General features: G+C 49.3%; 8 protein-coding genes across 8 annotated transcripts; 4 read left to right on the top strand and 4 right to left on the bottom strand.

Annotated features, from left to right (window-relative positions):
- Nucleotides 1–309: 309 nt before the first annotated feature.
- Nucleotides 310–1,456, bottom strand: J7337_005403 (uncharacterized protein; the record flags this gene model as incomplete). The annotated part of the gene is made up of 2 exons (XM_044823082.1): nt 310–1,119; nt 1,166–1,456. 2 exons carry the CDS (start codon nt 1,454–1,456, stop codon nt 310–312), a joined length of 1,101 nt encoding a protein of 366 aa, XP_044681573.1.
- Nucleotides 1,457–2,380: 924 nt separating this feature from the next.
- Nucleotides 2,381–4,606, top strand: J7337_005402 (uncharacterized protein; the record flags this gene model as incomplete). Its single annotated transcript, XM_044823081.1, has 1 exon — nt 2,381–4,606. The coding sequence occupies one exon, from the start codon at nt 2,381–2,383 to the stop codon at nt 4,604–4,606; it is 2,226 nt and encodes a 741-aa protein (XP_044681572.1).
- A 2,333-nt stretch (nt 4,607–6,939) lies between these two features.
- On the top strand, nt 6,940–7,989 carry J7337_005401 (uncharacterized protein; the record flags this gene model as incomplete). The annotated part of the gene is made up of 1 exon (XM_044823080.1): nt 6,940–7,989. The coding sequence occupies one exon, from the start codon at nt 6,940–6,942 to the stop codon at nt 7,987–7,989; it is 1,050 nt and encodes a 349-aa protein (XP_044681571.1).
- A 257-nt stretch (nt 7,990–8,246) lies between these two features.
- On the bottom strand, nt 8,247–8,823 carry J7337_005400 (uncharacterized protein; the record flags this gene model as incomplete). The annotated part of the gene is made up of 2 exons (XM_044823079.1): nt 8,247–8,300; nt 8,350–8,823. 2 exons carry the CDS (start codon nt 8,821–8,823, stop codon nt 8,247–8,249), a joined length of 528 nt encoding a protein of 175 aa, XP_044681570.1.
- Nucleotides 8,824–9,207: 384 nt separating this feature from the next.
- J7337_005399 (uncharacterized protein) lies at nt 9,208–10,849 on the top strand (the record flags this gene model as incomplete). Its single annotated transcript, XM_044823078.1, has 5 exons — nt 9,208–9,220; nt 9,275–9,319; nt 9,373–9,811; nt 9,861–10,321; nt 10,374–10,849. 5 exons carry the CDS (start codon nt 9,208–9,210, stop codon nt 10,847–10,849), a joined length of 1,434 nt encoding a protein of 477 aa, XP_044681569.1.
- A 938-nt stretch (nt 10,850–11,787) lies between these two features.
- Nucleotides 11,788–12,889, top strand: J7337_005398 (uncharacterized protein; the record flags this gene model as incomplete). Its single annotated transcript, XM_044823077.1, has 2 exons — nt 11,788–12,660; nt 12,713–12,889. 2 exons carry the CDS (start codon nt 11,788–11,790, stop codon nt 12,887–12,889), a joined length of 1,050 nt encoding a protein of 349 aa, XP_044681568.1.
- A 471-nt stretch (nt 12,890–13,360) lies between these two features.
- Nucleotides 13,361–15,145, bottom strand: J7337_005397 (uncharacterized protein; the record flags this gene model as incomplete). Its single annotated transcript, XM_044823076.1, has 1 exon — nt 13,361–15,145. The coding sequence occupies one exon, from the start codon at nt 15,143–15,145 to the stop codon at nt 13,361–13,363; it is 1,785 nt and encodes a 594-aa protein (XP_044681567.1).
- Nucleotides 15,146–15,429: 284 nt separating this feature from the next.
- J7337_005396 (uncharacterized protein) lies at nt 15,430–16,468 on the bottom strand (the record flags this gene model as incomplete). Its single annotated transcript, XM_044823075.1, has 4 exons — nt 15,430–16,167; nt 16,220–16,277; nt 16,331–16,341; nt 16,394–16,468. 4 exons carry the CDS (start codon nt 16,466–16,468, stop codon nt 15,430–15,432), a joined length of 882 nt encoding a protein of 293 aa, XP_044681566.1.
- Nucleotides 16,469–16,701: the final 233 nt, after the last annotated feature.

Here is a 16,701-nt window from a genome sequence, read left to right as displayed (position 1 = left end):
GATTGATCTACATTAAGCGATATGTATCTGAGAACGACATACTTGGTACGGAGTAGATAACTATTGAGTGTAGCAAGGAGCAAATATGATGAAGCAACAGGAATGTTTAATAACGACATTTCGGTCTATTTCGATAGTATTTAACTAAAGATCACTCGTTTCGACCCATGCCAGAGTATCCAACAATTGGACAAGCTGGACCTTCTTGAAGTAGTTTTCCGGCACCGTCTATGGTGCTTCCATGACAAAATCTTTCTTGAAATCGCTAATAATGCTTGACTCTAGTCGCGTCCTCATTGATAAAAGAGCCTACAACTTTGTCTCTCTACTAGGCTTGGCTGTCATAGGCAGTATAATGCCATCTTGGTAGCCAGTCGCGACATGCTTGCCTTGAGGACTCCATATCAGGCTTTCCATTGCGCCTCGACCAGCACTGAATCTTGGCCAAGAGACTTCTTGAATCCACCATCCGTCTCCTTCCATCACAGCCTCATCAGCATTGACATGAACGTAGAACGAATAACTAAGGCTTGCCGCAATGCCCAGGTCGTGGCCGTAGCCTAGATGGTTGCCTAGCATAAAAAGACTGTTGCGGTCTGCCTCGAATGCATGACACAAGACGTGTGCGTTCGCGCCTTCTTTCGGAAGGGGTTTCAGCAATCGGTAGTAAATGAGTTCTCTCCGGTCTGGTATAGCCTTGTCTTTGTTGAAGTCCGACATGTCAACTTTGTACATGTCGAGAATAGGAAATGCTCCATGACCTTCATTTGGGAACTTTGCTTTTAGAGCATCGACATCGGCTTGTGGGCATGGGTTCCATTGATCAGGTTTGCGTGATGAGAGTATGTCCTTGAATCTCTCCTGTGGCGGAATCCCCTGGACTTCATCGGAGCTGGAAACTGGGCGTTTGAAGGTGACGATACTGGTTAGACAAGGGCTACCGAGAGGTGCTTCGGAGTCCGAGTCGGGAAACGGGCCCGATAGGTTACTTGATGGTTGTGTTGGCTGACGAGCGTGAACTAGCCGCGTAGAAAAGGAACGGCTTGAATGGACTTCGGATACATCTAGGATGAAAGGACGATCCGAGAGTCCGGGATTAGTGAACACGGCGTGGATGGACTAAAGAGAATAAGTCTGTGTTCATCCATAAACAGGCTAAACCTACATGGATCCCTCGACTGTTCTCGTCTGAATTGCCATGGTCTTCTTCTTCAACTACACGTGTCGCTGCAAGAGCTGATAGGGCATATACGACAGCGCCATAAGCTCCCCTTGTGATCTTTGGCGGAGGAATACCAACAGCATCCCAGGGGAGTTCTTGTCCGGGTGTCCAAGCTGGCTGCCGACTCATGAACCTCTGAATAGCTTGTTGTGTTGATGATGTATCATCGGGAAGTCTGGCCAGCTCCAAGGCTTCTTGGAATGAGAGTCGCTTCCATTCTTTAGGCGTGCTCATTGAGCTCGGAGTTTCGGAGCGTGTAACTTCAAGGTAATGTCTCAAATGATTGAGTGGGCGACATCAGGTGATAGGAAAGTCTGTAGGTAAATATTGATATTTTTCTTAAGCTCTTTGAGTTGTTTTGTTTGTGCAGCGATAGACTTGTCCTTGAGGAAGTGTTAGTAGTTGAAGCCGGGTGTTGATGCTGAGTATACCCGGCTCCACACCAGCTGATGATACCGAGGTCCGCCGATTGTCCTCCGGTCGCAAGAGGTTCATTTTAATGATAAAGTGTATAAGAGCGACAATTAGCACATGCGAATGACAGTGAAATCGATAGAGAACTCAGATGGCCCAATGCGGCTGAAATTACACGAAACAAATTTCTGTTTCACTGTATCAGGATACTGAAGTTAGCACAAGGAATGCCTTGCAGTTAGTGGCATTGAAGCTCTGGACAATAAGCGACCGGCGAGTAGTCCGATCATTGAACAGAAATATAAAATGCAAATCGTGATTCAAAGCACATATTACTTGCTGATGATTGCTAGAAATGCAAGATGATGCCAGTTGAATGCCTTTGTCACTGGCAGACGCATTCCCTCACAAGCCCCTCTCATCATGGACAGGTAGAAATTCTAGGTTGCGAAATAAGCTTCTTCACCCAATCACTGAGCTTCGTGCAGCTGTAACTCCCTAAGATTCACAAGGGTTATGGTTGCCTCAAGGTGTTACAGCTGTACCTGTAAGCTTGGCCTCCTAGCCTCCCTAGGACCTGAAGCTCCGGCGGAGTCATGACGTCGTCACTTTTGATCACTGTCTTGGGTTGTCCGCTATAAAATTGATCAAGCAGGAATCTCTTCTTTAACAAGTCACCCCAACCACAAAAAAGGCACGACTTTCTAGATTATCACCAGGCAATTTGCGCCTGCAGCTTTTAAAATGCTGTCGTGCTTTGGCATTGGTAAAAATCGCGAGGACGCAGAGCGCGAACCTCTGCTACCGCGTTACAATGACGACACCGGCCTACAGACGCGACTCCATGAGAAGCTCCATACATATCAAATGCTGCGCGCTATCTCTAAAGGATACATGCCAACAAACGAACAGCTTATAATCCACTTAAGAACTCTTCTATCGGCTCAGATTCTCAACCCTGAGCGCCAAGAGCTGAGCCCATCAGGACGAGCCTTGGTCAGAAGCATCAAGCTATGGATCAAACAGTTCATCGAGGTTTTGCAACACAAGAATAATAGAGACCAGATTCAAGACTTCATCTGGTATCTTACCAAAGCTCGTTTGGACGTCGACGTCGCACATATCGAGCAGCGAGCTGCCAGGGCAAAGGTCCGAGCCGATGCTGTCGCAACTTACAAGAGCTTGCAGACTGTTGGATCGCTTCTCTTGACCAACTCCGATTTCCGCATCTTCCTTTCCGACCTTAGCACTGTTGGAAGAGAGGTGCTTCGAGACACTGCCTTCACCTTGTCTGATGTCTCCAAACAAGCTGGCGAGGCCATCAAGCCGTCCAAGGAGGAGGAAGAGGCCCTTAAACATGAGAATGGCAATGGCAAATCGCCTGCTCCACCCTCCGACGAAGATCTTAAGAATGAAGTTGTAGATGTCGGTGAAACTGTCAAAGATGGTGCGCTTGAAGTGGCCGACGGGGCGGTACAGAGCATCAAGGAGCATGTGAAGGGCGACGAAGGTGATGCATTGGTGAAGCGCCTCAAACAAACTGTGATGAACCTCCGAAAGCGAACAGACTACAAGGAGTCAGTTTCAACGATCTCGCTGCTTATCCAACGTTACCTTCTTGCCTACTCTCACGCAGCCGCTGCGACCGTCGAAGCAGTTGAGGAGGACACCCAGCCTAACCCAGAGGCCGACAAAGCAGTCCATAATTTCTGGTTGTTCATCACTTCTCTCGGTAAGCGTGAGCATTGGGATGAGGTCAAGAAATCCTTCGAAGCCGTTGTCGATGATGGAAAAACTGACCCCAACTTCGATGAGCTTGTGCGACAGATTGGCAATTTGGTGCAGGATATGCTGAGCGACCCTGACTTCTTTGACAATATCGAAGAACGATTCCAGGAACTGCGCAAAAAGTCCAATGATCTGACTGCCAAATCATCAATTCGAGATGATCTCGACGCCTTGCTTTCCAGTTTGTATGCCGCTTTCCGCTCAATCTTGGATGACCAGGATATCAAGAAGCTCATCCACACAACCGAAAGAATTGCTCTCCTCTTGTCACCAGCCGGCGAATACGCTAACAGCGACCTGGTCACTGACACGATCAACATCTTTGTCCCTCTCCTCGTCCAGGCTATTCAGTACATCCCCATTCCACGCGTTGAAGTATCGGCACCCGCTATCGATCTTCTGCTAGAGAATCTCATCCTTGAGCCTGGTCGCACCATCAATGCAAGCTCCTTCCTACCTTTCCAGCTTAACATCTCAACCTACAATGATGTCCAAGTGAGAAAGGCACTTCATGGGACGCAATCTACCATGAAATCAATGATGAAAGTTACTGTGTCTGGCCTTTCTATTGCAGCAGACGACCTGGGTTACTGGTTACGCGTACACTCTGGTCTTTTCCGTATGGTTGACGAAGGTATTGCGGGATTCCACCTTGATAAGCGCGGCATCGACATCACTCTTGATCTCGAAATTGGAAAGGATCGCATGGAACAGATCGTCTCCTTACGCGATGTCAGGGTCCGCATCCATCACCTTAATTACACGCTGAGCAAGTCCAAGTTTGCTTGCCTCGCTTGGATCCTGAAGCCATTGGTGCGGCCCATTGTGCGCAAGGCTCTCGAGGTCAAGATTGCAGCTTCAATCGCTGAAGGTCTTCACTTCCTGAACCGAGAAATGCTTTATGCACGGGAGCGTCTCCGTGCCACACGAATTGCTGATCCAAAGGACCTCTGGACGTTCATTCGAGCAGTTGCTGCACGTCTCGTTCCAGCGCCCGATCCAGACATCGACGCCCGCGTTGGCGTCAAGGCAGGGTCAGGCGTATTCCAAGGGCGGTATGCACCTGGCAGTCTGGTCAAGCTGTGGGAGGAGGAAGGCAGGGATGCAGAGCAGAAGCTTTTTGAGTATCAGCAGGGAGGATGGAAGAATGATATCTTTGACGTTAGCACAAGCCGAGTTTAAGGTTGATTTGCGATGTATCATGTATATTAGTTACGGTACGCTCATTAGCTTGTTGATTTGCGAGGCCTGCTGGAGTTGCTGGAGTTTGTTTTAGGGTGTCAAGGTAACAAAGGCTACAGGCAAAAGGGTACATGTTAGGATGGCGCATGATGAATCAAAATTTTCATGATGACTGAAGCGTCTAGAAAGTCCATGACAAAATGAAGTGAGGGCATTGGACAGGTGTAATGCCGTGGTATCCGCTTCAGGAATGTCGTAAAGCTCAGCATCCAGACGTCGAATCGGGTGTGAGATTTGGGCAAGGTAGCATCTCAGAAGAAGTTCTCCGCTTAGAATGGCCAAAACATCCCAATGATACCACAGTACATGAAAACCTACACATATGTACTGTACGCGTGTGCACTTGGTGCCAGGGGATGTGATCTCTCATGTCTCTCAATCTTGACCCCAGAAACAGCGGCCGCCTCCGCCCAAGCCCTAAAGGCGATCCCCAGAGTCGAGTATCCAGTAGAAGAAGAGCATGGTGCAGCACTGCAGGTATACCAATCGAGTGGTTTCAGTTAAAAGAGGAGGTGGCAGTTCTAGAGCATTGACGGTAATGAGCCATGTCATACTTGTACTGCTACTGTAGCTCTGTGTGAGCTGGCTTGTGGCTGGGATACCTCTAGTGGAATAGTTTTGTCACGAGGTTGGAGGAGAAGTTGACAGTCACGAGATGTTTGCTTGAAGCATATCTGTAAAACCTGTATCCGTATAAGCTGAGTAGTAGGCATGTCTGGTTATTTTGAGAAGGTCAATAGCATAATATGATCTGACCAGGATACAAACTCTGTTCGCCGCCGCATTGATGCTTCTTCACCTTCTTCACTTTCTCAATGAGCATCCATGCATTCTGTTTGACCAAAAACCTCTCGGGTTTCCTCCCTTGTGATCCCTGTTGATTGATTTCCCCATCCCCCCCTTTCTGCCCGACCATCTGGTCTCAGCCAACGGAAAAGCAAGTTCATCTTGTTGATCCCTGTATCCCAGAACGCTTGATTCAACCGCCTGACCAACGCCCCCGGCCTATGGGAGATGCTGTGCGACCATGCCTTTTGCCCCGGATGGCTTACCCCAGACTTGTTTCTTGGGTTCCTCTGCCTGGGTATGTCACCTCGAAGGGACCACAGTATAGGACATACTCTGTCTGTACTGTCGTTGGACTAGTTTTCCAGCTGTGACTTCGGAGAGGTCAAGGTCGTCACAAAACTCTGTCTCTGGCCTCGGTCTACGAATAGGATAGGCAGGCATGCTGATGTATTAGGATACCCCCTGTAAACCCCAGGTCATGGATGTTGGGCCTTGGCCAGAAAAAGCAATCCGGATGTCACAGTCAGCATCTCAACTCGCTTGCTCGTGTCGGCCCCGGATTTCCCATCGAATTGGTTCGGCGTGATCCTTGCTCCTGTTGCTTGCACTTGCAGGAGACTAGCTGCTGTAGCTTGGTCCTGGTCTGTCTTGGTGCTCCTTGTTCGAGACGACCTTTCCCCTCTTCAGTCTTTGAATTTCTCCATCATCAGTCACCAGTCGCCATTTCCAATCTCATCCTGACTCTTTTACTCTTATCAATACCTCGTCTTTGTTTATCTATCTATCTCTTTATCTCCCCATCCATCTGACTATCCTGAGTCGGATATACCGTTTATTGTTGCTCCCCTTATTCCGATCCCGCCTAACTTTGGCACTCAGCTCAGTTCCCCACTTCGCTTGTCGATAATCACGCCAGTTATCCACCAGCATTGAACGTCGTCTGCACTCTTAAGTAGACAGCTCTTGACGGCCGGAGAGGCTTGGGAGAGCCATATTAGGTGCATGCATCTGTCCTGGCCCGACTCTGCTGCAACATTGAGGTCAAAGAAGTTGGGTCAATTTGTTTCACGTCATAGACGGACGTTTGAAATACCGAGCTCTTCACGCATCACCAGACACAACTTGTGATTACATCTCCAAGTCGAATCATTCTCAGCTCAAACTCTTCGGCACTGAAAAGCCAGGTCTCTCTTCCTCGGCTTTTCTAATACCTGGCTAGCACATCCTCTCATCTTGTCTCACACTGGTTAAAGCGGATGGATCGGACTAGGCAGCTCTGACAGCACCCCTCAGACGAAGCGCAAGCTGTCGTAATGGAGGTAGAGGCCAATGGACAGAGCTCAATCAATCTGCTTGAGCCCTGGCGCTGCCATTCTGCTGGCGGTTGCCATGATGACCTCCCCATTTCTCCACTGGATCTAGCTTCCGATGACTTGACTCAAGTCCCAAGATGTTCCGTCTCAGATCCTTTGTTCGAAGCATTGATGGGAGATTCGAAGTATTGTACTGTTCGGAAAGCAGAAAGTACTGAAGGTCATCGGAAGCCAAATGCAAAAGAAACATTAATCCCGAGGTCCCGACCCGAAGGCCCGGGATTCTCTTTTCCCTCAACAGAGGATGCAAGAAAGAAAGTCAGCCCTTTGGACATTCGACCTGAACCGGCATCAACGGGACCTCGCGGTATCAAGAGGAAACGCTGTAAGTCGGATGTCGATGGCTTCAACACGGCCGATCTGTGTGTCAAGAAACGTCGACTTCGTGCCGAACTTATCACGAGTCGTCTTTCTCAGCCTTATTCTCAACCTGCCACTCACATCCTTAACCGAGAAGGTCAAGAGGCTGGTGACAAGCGGTTCTTGAAGATGGCTACTTCAGTTGATAACACCCGAAGGATCGCACATCTTCACGCAACTTCATTTCTCCGCTTCTCAACCATGAACTGCCTTAGGAAGAGGTTGAGCCTCGGGCAGGCTGCAGGTAATAAGAAATATGAGCAGGAAATTGCGACTATCACGTCGAAAGCTGCCAGCAAGACGAATTGGCGACCTCCGATGCTACAGGATTCCTCGGCAGGCAAATCTCTGAGGATATCACCAACTGGCACGGGAATTATTGGACCTTCAGGCATGTTGGTATCATCGGCAAGACCTCAGCCAAGCTACCCACCTCAAAAGGTATTTCAACATCCAAAACCCCCGTCATGCCGACTATCCAATCCTGTGGCCCTGCCTCTACCTGTTGGCGATGTAGCTGCAACGAAGAAGCGTACATCACCTCGACTCTTCCCCATACGATCGCCAGAGCTACGGCCTACAGCGCCTTTACCTCCGCTGGACGATCTCGAAGAGGATAGTTTTGCATACATGCATCCTGCAGATGACGACTGGGACGATGTGGGCGATGATCAAGATAGTGTATATTCTGACTTCAGCGTTTTATTCGGACAGAGCGATGATGGCAACAGTGGAGAAGAAGACAGATCGTACGAGGAGTATTTGGATGAGCTCGACGGCATCTGCTGGATGTCAAGATAGTTAGGCAAATATACAGTGGCGTCTCTGGGCATCTCGGGGAGCATTTAAAGGAATTATGTAAAGTATACTTCTAGCATTGGGTGGCAATATGTTCTTATTCATGTTCAATACGGCGATATTGGATCATTATCCGGCCCGCAAGGACTGGAACAAAAATAGGCTATACTGGCTTGTATTATTATTCGGCCAGATGGGAAGGCTTAGATACACCACAGCTCAAGCAACAGGTAACAGATTGTTATTGATAGTGATTATGTTTATGGCTTCACACCAAGCTTGGAAGCTCGGTCGTTTGCAATATCGCACATTGCCTAAACACCAACTTAGCACCAGAAGCATTAAATTGCAAGTTATACATACCTGTGACGCTTCGTCAACCTCTTTCGAAAAGTCGCCTCGAGAAATTCTAGCCTTCATGTTCTCCATGATCTCAGGTCTTCCCCGTCCGTTCACAAAAACGACATATCGTAATCCGGGGAACTTTTCCTCATACTCCTTGTTCAGCTTCGCCAATTCTTCGCCTTGGCCTTGCAGGTTGGCCTGCTCTGCAGATGACTGTGCTGAGTCAACCTTCTTGGCTCCTAAACGGGGATGTGACCCGAGAATTGACAGAAGAGTCTTATCTGGGTTGGCTGACGAGTTCGAGGAGGCGAGTGACGCGAGGCGAGTCCTGCAGGCCTCAATTAACTCCGGGTACGATGTATACTCTGCGTCTCGCACAATGGGGAGGAGAGTGGAATGGATTGCTGTACTGGGCTCGAATAGCAGATCCAAAGTCTTGATCTGCTCGGCTTCATCTGCTACACGAAGATCTTGAGGTTGAGGTAGGGCCATAATGGATGTTGATATCAGTTGGTGATCTTGGTAGCCAATTGTCACAGGACGTATTCAATCTATACTCGACATTCACCAACACCGCAGAAAATAACTATTCCACTCAATAGCTGTTATCGACAAGCAGTCACATCAATTATCGGACTACGGAGACATGCGAACTCGCTATTACCGGTGCTCCCCGCGTTGAGACATGCATCAAGATGATGCACGATAAGATACCGTCCGCCTTATCTTATCATCCCGTGATTCAAAGCTCTGGTCAGTGCACTGGCAAAATCTCGACTAGGCAATTGTCGTCGCAACAGAGCTTCGAGACGTTGATTTGCGCTATACCCGACGACAAGCAATTGAAAGCTCCACGAGCTCAAATTTGTAGTCGCCATGCTGTGTGGAAGTAAGTTCTCCAGTTTTTTCATTGATAAGTAACGGTGCGCTGACCTCTTGACAGTTTCTGGAGAGGCTCCTCAGGAGCCCGTCGTTTCTAAGAAGTCTGGTATGTATTACCAACATCATCAACGCGCAGCTTTCACGGCTAACTCAGCAAAGGTGTCGTTTACGAGAAGCGTCTTATTGATCAATACGTCAAAGAACATGGCACCGAGCCCGATTCTGGCGAGGCCCTGACCGCCGATGACCTCCTCCCTATCCATTCGTCGCGTATTGTCCGACCGCGTCCTCCTACTCTCACATCGATTCCCGCTCTCCTCGCTACTTTCCAGAACGAATGGGACGCGCTGGCTCTAGAGACATATAACCTCAAGGAGCAGCTTGCACGCACCAGAGAGGAGCTAGCCACAGCGTTGTACCAGCACGACGCTGCTGTCCGGGTTATTGCACGACTCACGAGGGAGCGAGATGAGGCCAGGGATGCTTTGAGCAAGGTCACTGTGACGGGTGGTGCGGTCGATGGTGATTCTATGCAGGTCGATAGCGTGGAGAAGTTACCAGAAGAACTCGTCGCCAAGGTGGACGAGACCCATCAGACGTATGTGGTTATCCTACAACTACACGATCCATAACTAACGAGTATGCAGATTATCAAAGGGTCGCAAGAAGCGCCCTGTGCCTGAGGGTTGGGCTACCGGCGAAGAGATTTCAGCTTTCGAGAGCGCGACTACACACTCCTTACCCGTTCCTGAGGCTACCGCCCTTACTGTTGGAGGAACCAATGCCGCGGCAGTTGGAGGCTTGAAGGGTCAGGCAGTAGTCTACTCTACCACCGAGGATAAGGTCGAGCAATCTTTCTCGGTGGATGAGCCTGTTACAGACGCTGTTTGGGCTGAGGCCGGTGTGGCTTTTGCGACTGGTCAAGGCAGTGTCAAGGTCTTCCAGGAGGGTAACCAGGTTGCATCGCTGAGTGAACATGCTGGCGCTGCTACGGCGTTGAGCCTCCACCCCAGTGGTGAGATTCTGGCTTCTGTTGGTACGGATAAGAGCATCGTGTTTTACGACTTGGTCGCACAGAAACGTGTAGCCCGCGCTTACACCGATGCTGGTAAGTTTCTCCTGGTACACCCAAAGATGATTCTGTGCTAACGTATTCCCAGCTCTTACATCTTGTGCCTTCCACCCTGATGGTCACCTCTTTGCCGCTGGTACCACCTCAGGCGAAATCAAGCTCTTCATGACCAATACTCTCGAGCAGGCAGCTTCTTTCAGCCTGGGTGCCCCTATCCAGGCTCTCAGCTTCTCCGAGAACGGCTACTGGTTTGCAGCTACAGCCAAGGGCCAGACCATGGTCACTATCTTTGATCTGCGTAAAGAGGGAGACGCGGCGGTGGCCAAGGTTCTTGAGACTGGCGGGCCGGTCCAGTCCCTGGCGTGGGACTACAGTGGCCAGTTCCTCGCCACTGGCGGTGCGGCTGGGGTCACAGTGCAACAGTTCACCAAGTCCACCAAGAAGTGGACCGAGCCTTTGAAGAGTTCTACGCCCTCCGTTGCTGTTCGGTGGGGAGAGTCTGCAAAGCAGCTCGTAACAGTCAATGGTGAGGGTGTGGTCAGCGTACTTGCAACAAAGGAATAGACTAGGGCTTAGATGGAATTTCGTTGATAATTTGTATTATACGCCCGAATAAAGGGTCAAAGTAAAGCACAGATCGGTGTTTGAAAATTGATAATTATGGTTCTGGTTTTTGCATAATAGAATGGGAGGCAAAACTCAGCATCTCTACTACTCCGTGTTCTCAGTGACCAAAAAGTATCAGGTAAACTTAGCATAACTAGACTAACCTGGTTAAGTTGTTGGATTAAGTAGCTACTTTTGTTGCTTTTACTAACTATATATCAGAGGTCTTCTTGCTCCCAGAGGCTGGTGTATTGCTTACCTCCACTATTGATACTCCAAAACAACAAACAAAACAATCATCACGAAAACCCATCATGGGCTTCAATACGACAAGGCACCTATTGACAGTGGAGCCAGACGGTATTAGCCCCTTGTAGTGAAGCCTTGAAGCCTATTCTTAGTGGCCACTTAGCGGGGTAAGCAGTGTTCGCCAGTGCAGGGTCTCTATGCGCTAGAGTCCTGTCGTCACATGGGGAGCAGCCTTGCATCGATCGTCACAGTAGCGACATTCAATTTCAACTTCCTTTCATACAACTAACTTTGAGCTTACCAACAACCTTCACCTCCCCACGACTCCACGCCTACGCCCCAAACGAACCGATACGATACAATACGATACAGACGCTTACGACTCCTCTGAGCATAATTCTATGTCTCATCATCTAATTCAATCTTGCTGCCATAGCGCTTTTGCTTAGCTTTCTCTACTTGCTAATCGCCACACTTTTCGTCTGCTTCGCCCTGGGCGGCCATTCACTGTATAAGTGTTCACTGCCCCGGGTGATATTCAGGAGGCTTTATGCCGTGAATACGATAAGGAGAACACACTTTATCTCCAACTATAACCGTCTAGACCTCGATACCTCGCATTTCAAGTCTTGCGCCACCTGCTCAGCATGGCTGAAAACAGTGATCCTCTCGAGATGTTTGAGGCGGGAGGGGATGATGATATCGACCTCTTCTTCGACAACGCTTACAGACCACGGCCACATGCTGGAGATCACCTCTACCTTCCACATCCCAATGCACCCGCTGCGTATCATAATACCCGCCACGCTCGCCGCTCACAGGCTGCTCGAAATCCAGTAATACCGCAACAGCCGCAAGAAGCTACTCCTGTGATCGACCTCACGGAAGAGCCCGATTCTCCTGTACAACCACGAGCTCTTCTCGACATCCTCCAGCCCGCGAGACCACCCCCAAGGAACCCGCGAAGAACGAATTCCCAGCGCATATCACCGCCTCAGCTAGCACGCACCGATGGTACTTTCGTGGGACGCACAGAAAATGTTATTGACTTGACTGCGGACTCACCTGAGGAAGACCGATCACATTTCAGAGGGAGACGGGAGGTACCGAGGCCGGACGAGCTGATTGAGTTGGAAATAATAAGCCAGCGACCAGCTCTGGGATCTCTGCCCAATTTTGCTGCCTTTGGCCCCTTCAGGAGGTTGGCCGGTATCTTTGGAGCAGCAGACATTGCATTCAACCCACCCAATTTAGACATTTCACGTAACGCATTCGCACGACAACCAACCCCAAAGCCACAAATGTCCCCACCGCCTCCAACTCGAGAAGGGTTCACTCGGAATACCTGTACCGACCCGGAGAAGGAGTCCGAAAGCGTGGTTATATGCCCAGCCTGTAATGAGGAGCTGGCTTATGACCCAAGCGGCACAGTGACTCAGAGCTCTATGGGCCAGCAGAAGGGCAAAAGAAAGCGAGCGCCGGGAGAACACCACTTCTGGGCCGTCAAGAAGTGCGGACACGTAAGTTTCACGCCGGTCATGTGGGATTGCCACCAGAAACTAACATTTACAGGTCTATTGTGCCGATTGTTATGAGAACAGGAGGCCTACGAAGACGAACCGTGGCGTAGGCTTCCGATCCCCTGACGGGCGACCTGCGCCCACAACTTCAAATGACCTCCGATGCGCAGTGGACGGTTGTGATAGCAAGGTATCGCAAAAGTCGGAGTGGGTGGGAATCTTCCTTTGATCTGCTGGCCTCAGAAGAACCTCACTTATGGTTGGCCTCTGGGAGTTGGTGGCAACGAAGTCATGAATGACGATAGGCATACTGCAAGCATAGCATTGGCGTTAAGGATTGTAACTTATCAGACACTTTTCCCCCTGAAGTCTGCAGGGCTTGTTTTTTTCTTACGGTACAGCGTTCATACATGTGATCGCATGGTGAAGATCAGGGGTTGAAAGTAAGGATAGCTTGGTCCAAAAGCGTCACTAATCCTTAGACCAAGGTAAAAATAAAACAACATAATATTCTAAACGCCGTCGCTATGTCATGATGAAAAATATGCATAATTTGCCACCCAGCCAGCACCAGTACAAAAAGGTGATATGATGCCCTTAACTCCGAGCCATCGTGTGATCCTATGCCATGCTATGATTCCTCCCAGTGTTGTGCAATTCGGCCATTTCGGTCGTCGTCATCCAATGTACATGTCTATCGTCATATCATGAGGTCTAGGTCCAAATCGTCGACCCATTCGCCGCCATACGACTCTTGCGAAGCACTAAGTGTAAAAGGCTGTTGCGGCGGCTTTTGGTTTTCTTTGCTTTCTTGCGGTAGTGGTGGTAGATGTTGTTTCGGAGCCTCTATTCGTTTTGGTGGAATCCGAGGGTTCATAATGTTGGGGTTGTTGGATAATCTATATGAGGGTTTCTTAGGGGGTTGTTTAGATGGTTGAGGCTCAGTTCGCTTTGCGCAAGTAGCCGTACTGCTGTGTGGTGGTTTCTGTATTGTTGGTGGTGCCTTGAATGGAGGTTTTCGTGGTTGATTGCCGTGAGCTACATGTGGAGGAGGATCAGAAAACACTGGTGGTTTTCTGTTAGGTTCACGCACTTTGCACATTCTGCGAGACTCTGCTTGAGCTTGCTCTATCATACCAGCATGCATGCGAGCTCGCTCGCGTTGCTGAATTTTCTCCAAGGCAGCTGTGCGGCGACTTCTCTGAATAGCTAGACACATTCTTTCGTGTGAGCCGGAAGAGGTGAAGAAACGTCTTGGTGGTGGAGGTGGCGAGTCCGAGGCCGGTTCAAGTGGTGGTAAGGGCGGCTGGCCTGAGGACTTCTCTAGCCCTTCATCGAAAGATTCCTCTTCCTCTTCTTCTTCAATAGGGGTCAAGTGTAAGGGGGCAGATGGCAGTATGCCCACATCCAGCTCTTCCTCAAGTTCTCGGACTTGTTGAGATGATGAAGGGAAGAAATCATCCAGGTTGAAGAGAATCGCCTGCGTGCTCATGGGTGGTTCTTGGTGTGGCGGACTCGGGGATCGTGGTTCCAGATTACGTTGTGGAAGAGGAGGTTTGGCAAAAGAGACTGGGGGAGCAGGTCGCTTTAAGCCCAAATCTTCTGCATAGCGATTTGGAATGTCATTCCTAGTGACTTCCAGTGGTTGCTTCGTTGCGGCAAGTGCTTCTTCTGGTATTTGGTTGCAGATCTTTTGGTCTCCTTCATTCGTGTTGGATTTTGGATTGCCCATAGCAGCTTCAATATCCTCGAGAATTCCCAGGGCCAGATCTTCCTCGAAATCCGCATCTAATTCGTCCTCCAATCCTTCTAGCTCTATTTCGGGCATTGAAGGTTTTTCTGGTGCCGTTTCCGATGCAAAAGGAACTGCTGTTTTTTCTGGTTGTTCAGCGATTGTCTCTTTTTCCCTTTCTTCTGATTGAGGTTTTGGTAGGTCCTCGACAATGGTTTCCATAGCAGCGTCAGAAATTTCCTCGTCATCTTCTGGTATATCATCAAGCTTCTGCGCCTTCGTCACTGGCTGTTGTGGTTGTTCTTCATTCGTTATCGCTTCTTTCGTGTTCGTATTACTCTCATTCGCCGTCGCATTATCGTCTTTAATGTCTTTACCTTGTGCATCTCTCTTCTTTGAAGTACCATTCCCTCTCACAAACCATGAAATCGTTTCCTGGCTGGGTCGAACATTCACCAAAGGCAATCCTTTCTTTCGTTTCGCTTCTTTCTCCGCTAACTCTTTCTCCTTCTTCTTGTCCCTGGCAACCTTTGCCTTGGCAGCCGCCTTCTCCCGCTCGAATTCCTTCCTGATTCTTTCCTGTTCAGCCCTTTCTTGTCTCCTGGATTCTTCCCGTGTGAGTTTAGGTCCCTTGTTGGCTGCTTTGTAGGCGTTCCGGACTTGTTTTGAGGTCATGGGCCGTAGGGGCGGTTTGTCGGGAGAATCCGCACGACCTGGGTATTTTGGGATGACCGTGAACGTTCGCTGGCCCATGTTGAACTTGTGGACGACATTTGGCCAGCTTGCACGACGGGCGGATGTTGTGTAATGAGGTCAGCGGTGGTGATTGAGTCGGGAGTGTCATGGAATGAACTCGTGGGGGAGGGGACTGACGCGAGGTGGAAACGAGATCACGTGGGTCCATGAACAATAACAGTACGACAAACATCAATCCTCGTAAGACATCAAGACCCGTTAAATTATTGATAATAGATTCCTTGAACTCTTGAACTTTAGTGATTCTATTGGCGTCCCTTCTATATCCCGTCTTGTGGTATCTACTTCTCAAGAGGCTCACGAGTAGGGTCCCAGGCACAAGGGCTATACTCATCAGTTGCCAAATCCTTCACTTCCTCCTCCGTCAACTCAAAGTCGAACAATTGAGCATTCTCTTGAATCCTTGAGGGCGTAACGCTCTTCACCAGAGGAACATAGCCCCTCTGCAAGCTCCACCGAAGAAGAACCTGTGCCGGACTCTTGCCATACTTCACCGCGAGGGCCTTGACCTTGGGGTTATCGAATCGCTCTCCCCGCACAATGGGGCAGTAAGCCTCAACTGCAATGTTTCGATCCTGGCACCACTTAACGATGTCGGGTCGTGTAAGCCACGGGTGCACCTCCCACTGCCCGACCGAGATGACGCCTCCCTTGCCCGGCCCAAGCTCGGCGTCAAGTTCTTTAATGTATGCCTCTAGTTCATCCAGATGATGAACACCGTAGTTGGAAACACCAAGTGATCGCACCTTACCAGCTTCGACGCACTCAGCAAGAGCTCTCCAAGCACCCTTTCGTGCATCAGGTCCACCATACGGGGCATGGATGAGAACAAGGTCAAGATAATCGAGCTTTGTCTCATCGAGAGCAATATCTACCTGCTTGTGTGCATTCTCGTAGTTCAAGGGAAACTGTTTAGTGAAGATCTTGGTAGTGAAGAAGAGCTCTGAGCGAGGCACGCCAGATGCTAAGAGTCCAGCTGCGCTAGGGCCCTGGTTGTAGTACCCTGAAGCAGAGTCGATCTGAGTCTGTTAGTTAGTTGTGCATTGAACGCCAAAGTCTTTGAAAACTCACATGACGGTAGCCTATCTCGATAGCCTTCTTGCAAAGCTCGGGGGCTTGTTCAGCGGGACTGAATGACGTGGTTAGAGTACATAATGCCTCCGGAACATGACGTGGACTTACACCTTGTAGACCTAGGCATTTACTTTAGCAGGGTGTGAAACGAAGGATTGAAGGATCACTTACTCCATATCCAAGAAGAGGGATCTGGTGGCCTGAATTGAGCTTCCTGGTAGAGTTGAGAGCGAGTTTAGAGGCCATTCTGAAATTCATGAACACTTTTTGTACGATGTTGAGTTGATGTTTGTGGATGAGGGGTAGAGACAAGGACGATGAATCATTTAAATAGTTCCAGGTTCAACAAGGTCAACACTTTGTCAACAACAAAATTGTTTGGCTATATAAATATTCGGGGTTCGGAGTTACGACATGAATTCCTACTCTTGCATTTATACATCTGATAAGCGCTAGGAACTTGTCATGATGGTCATCGT

The sequence above is a fragment of the Fusarium musae genome, chromosome 4 (genome assembly GCF_019915245.1).
Source record: "Fusarium musae strain F31 chromosome 4, whole genome shotgun sequence".
Taxonomy (NCBI): Eukaryota; Fungi; Ascomycota; class Sordariomycetes; order Hypocreales; family Nectriaceae; genus Fusarium; species Fusarium musae.
The sequence above is the reverse complement of the archived record's forward strand: the minus strand, read 5'-3'. Positions and strand labels throughout refer to the sequence as shown.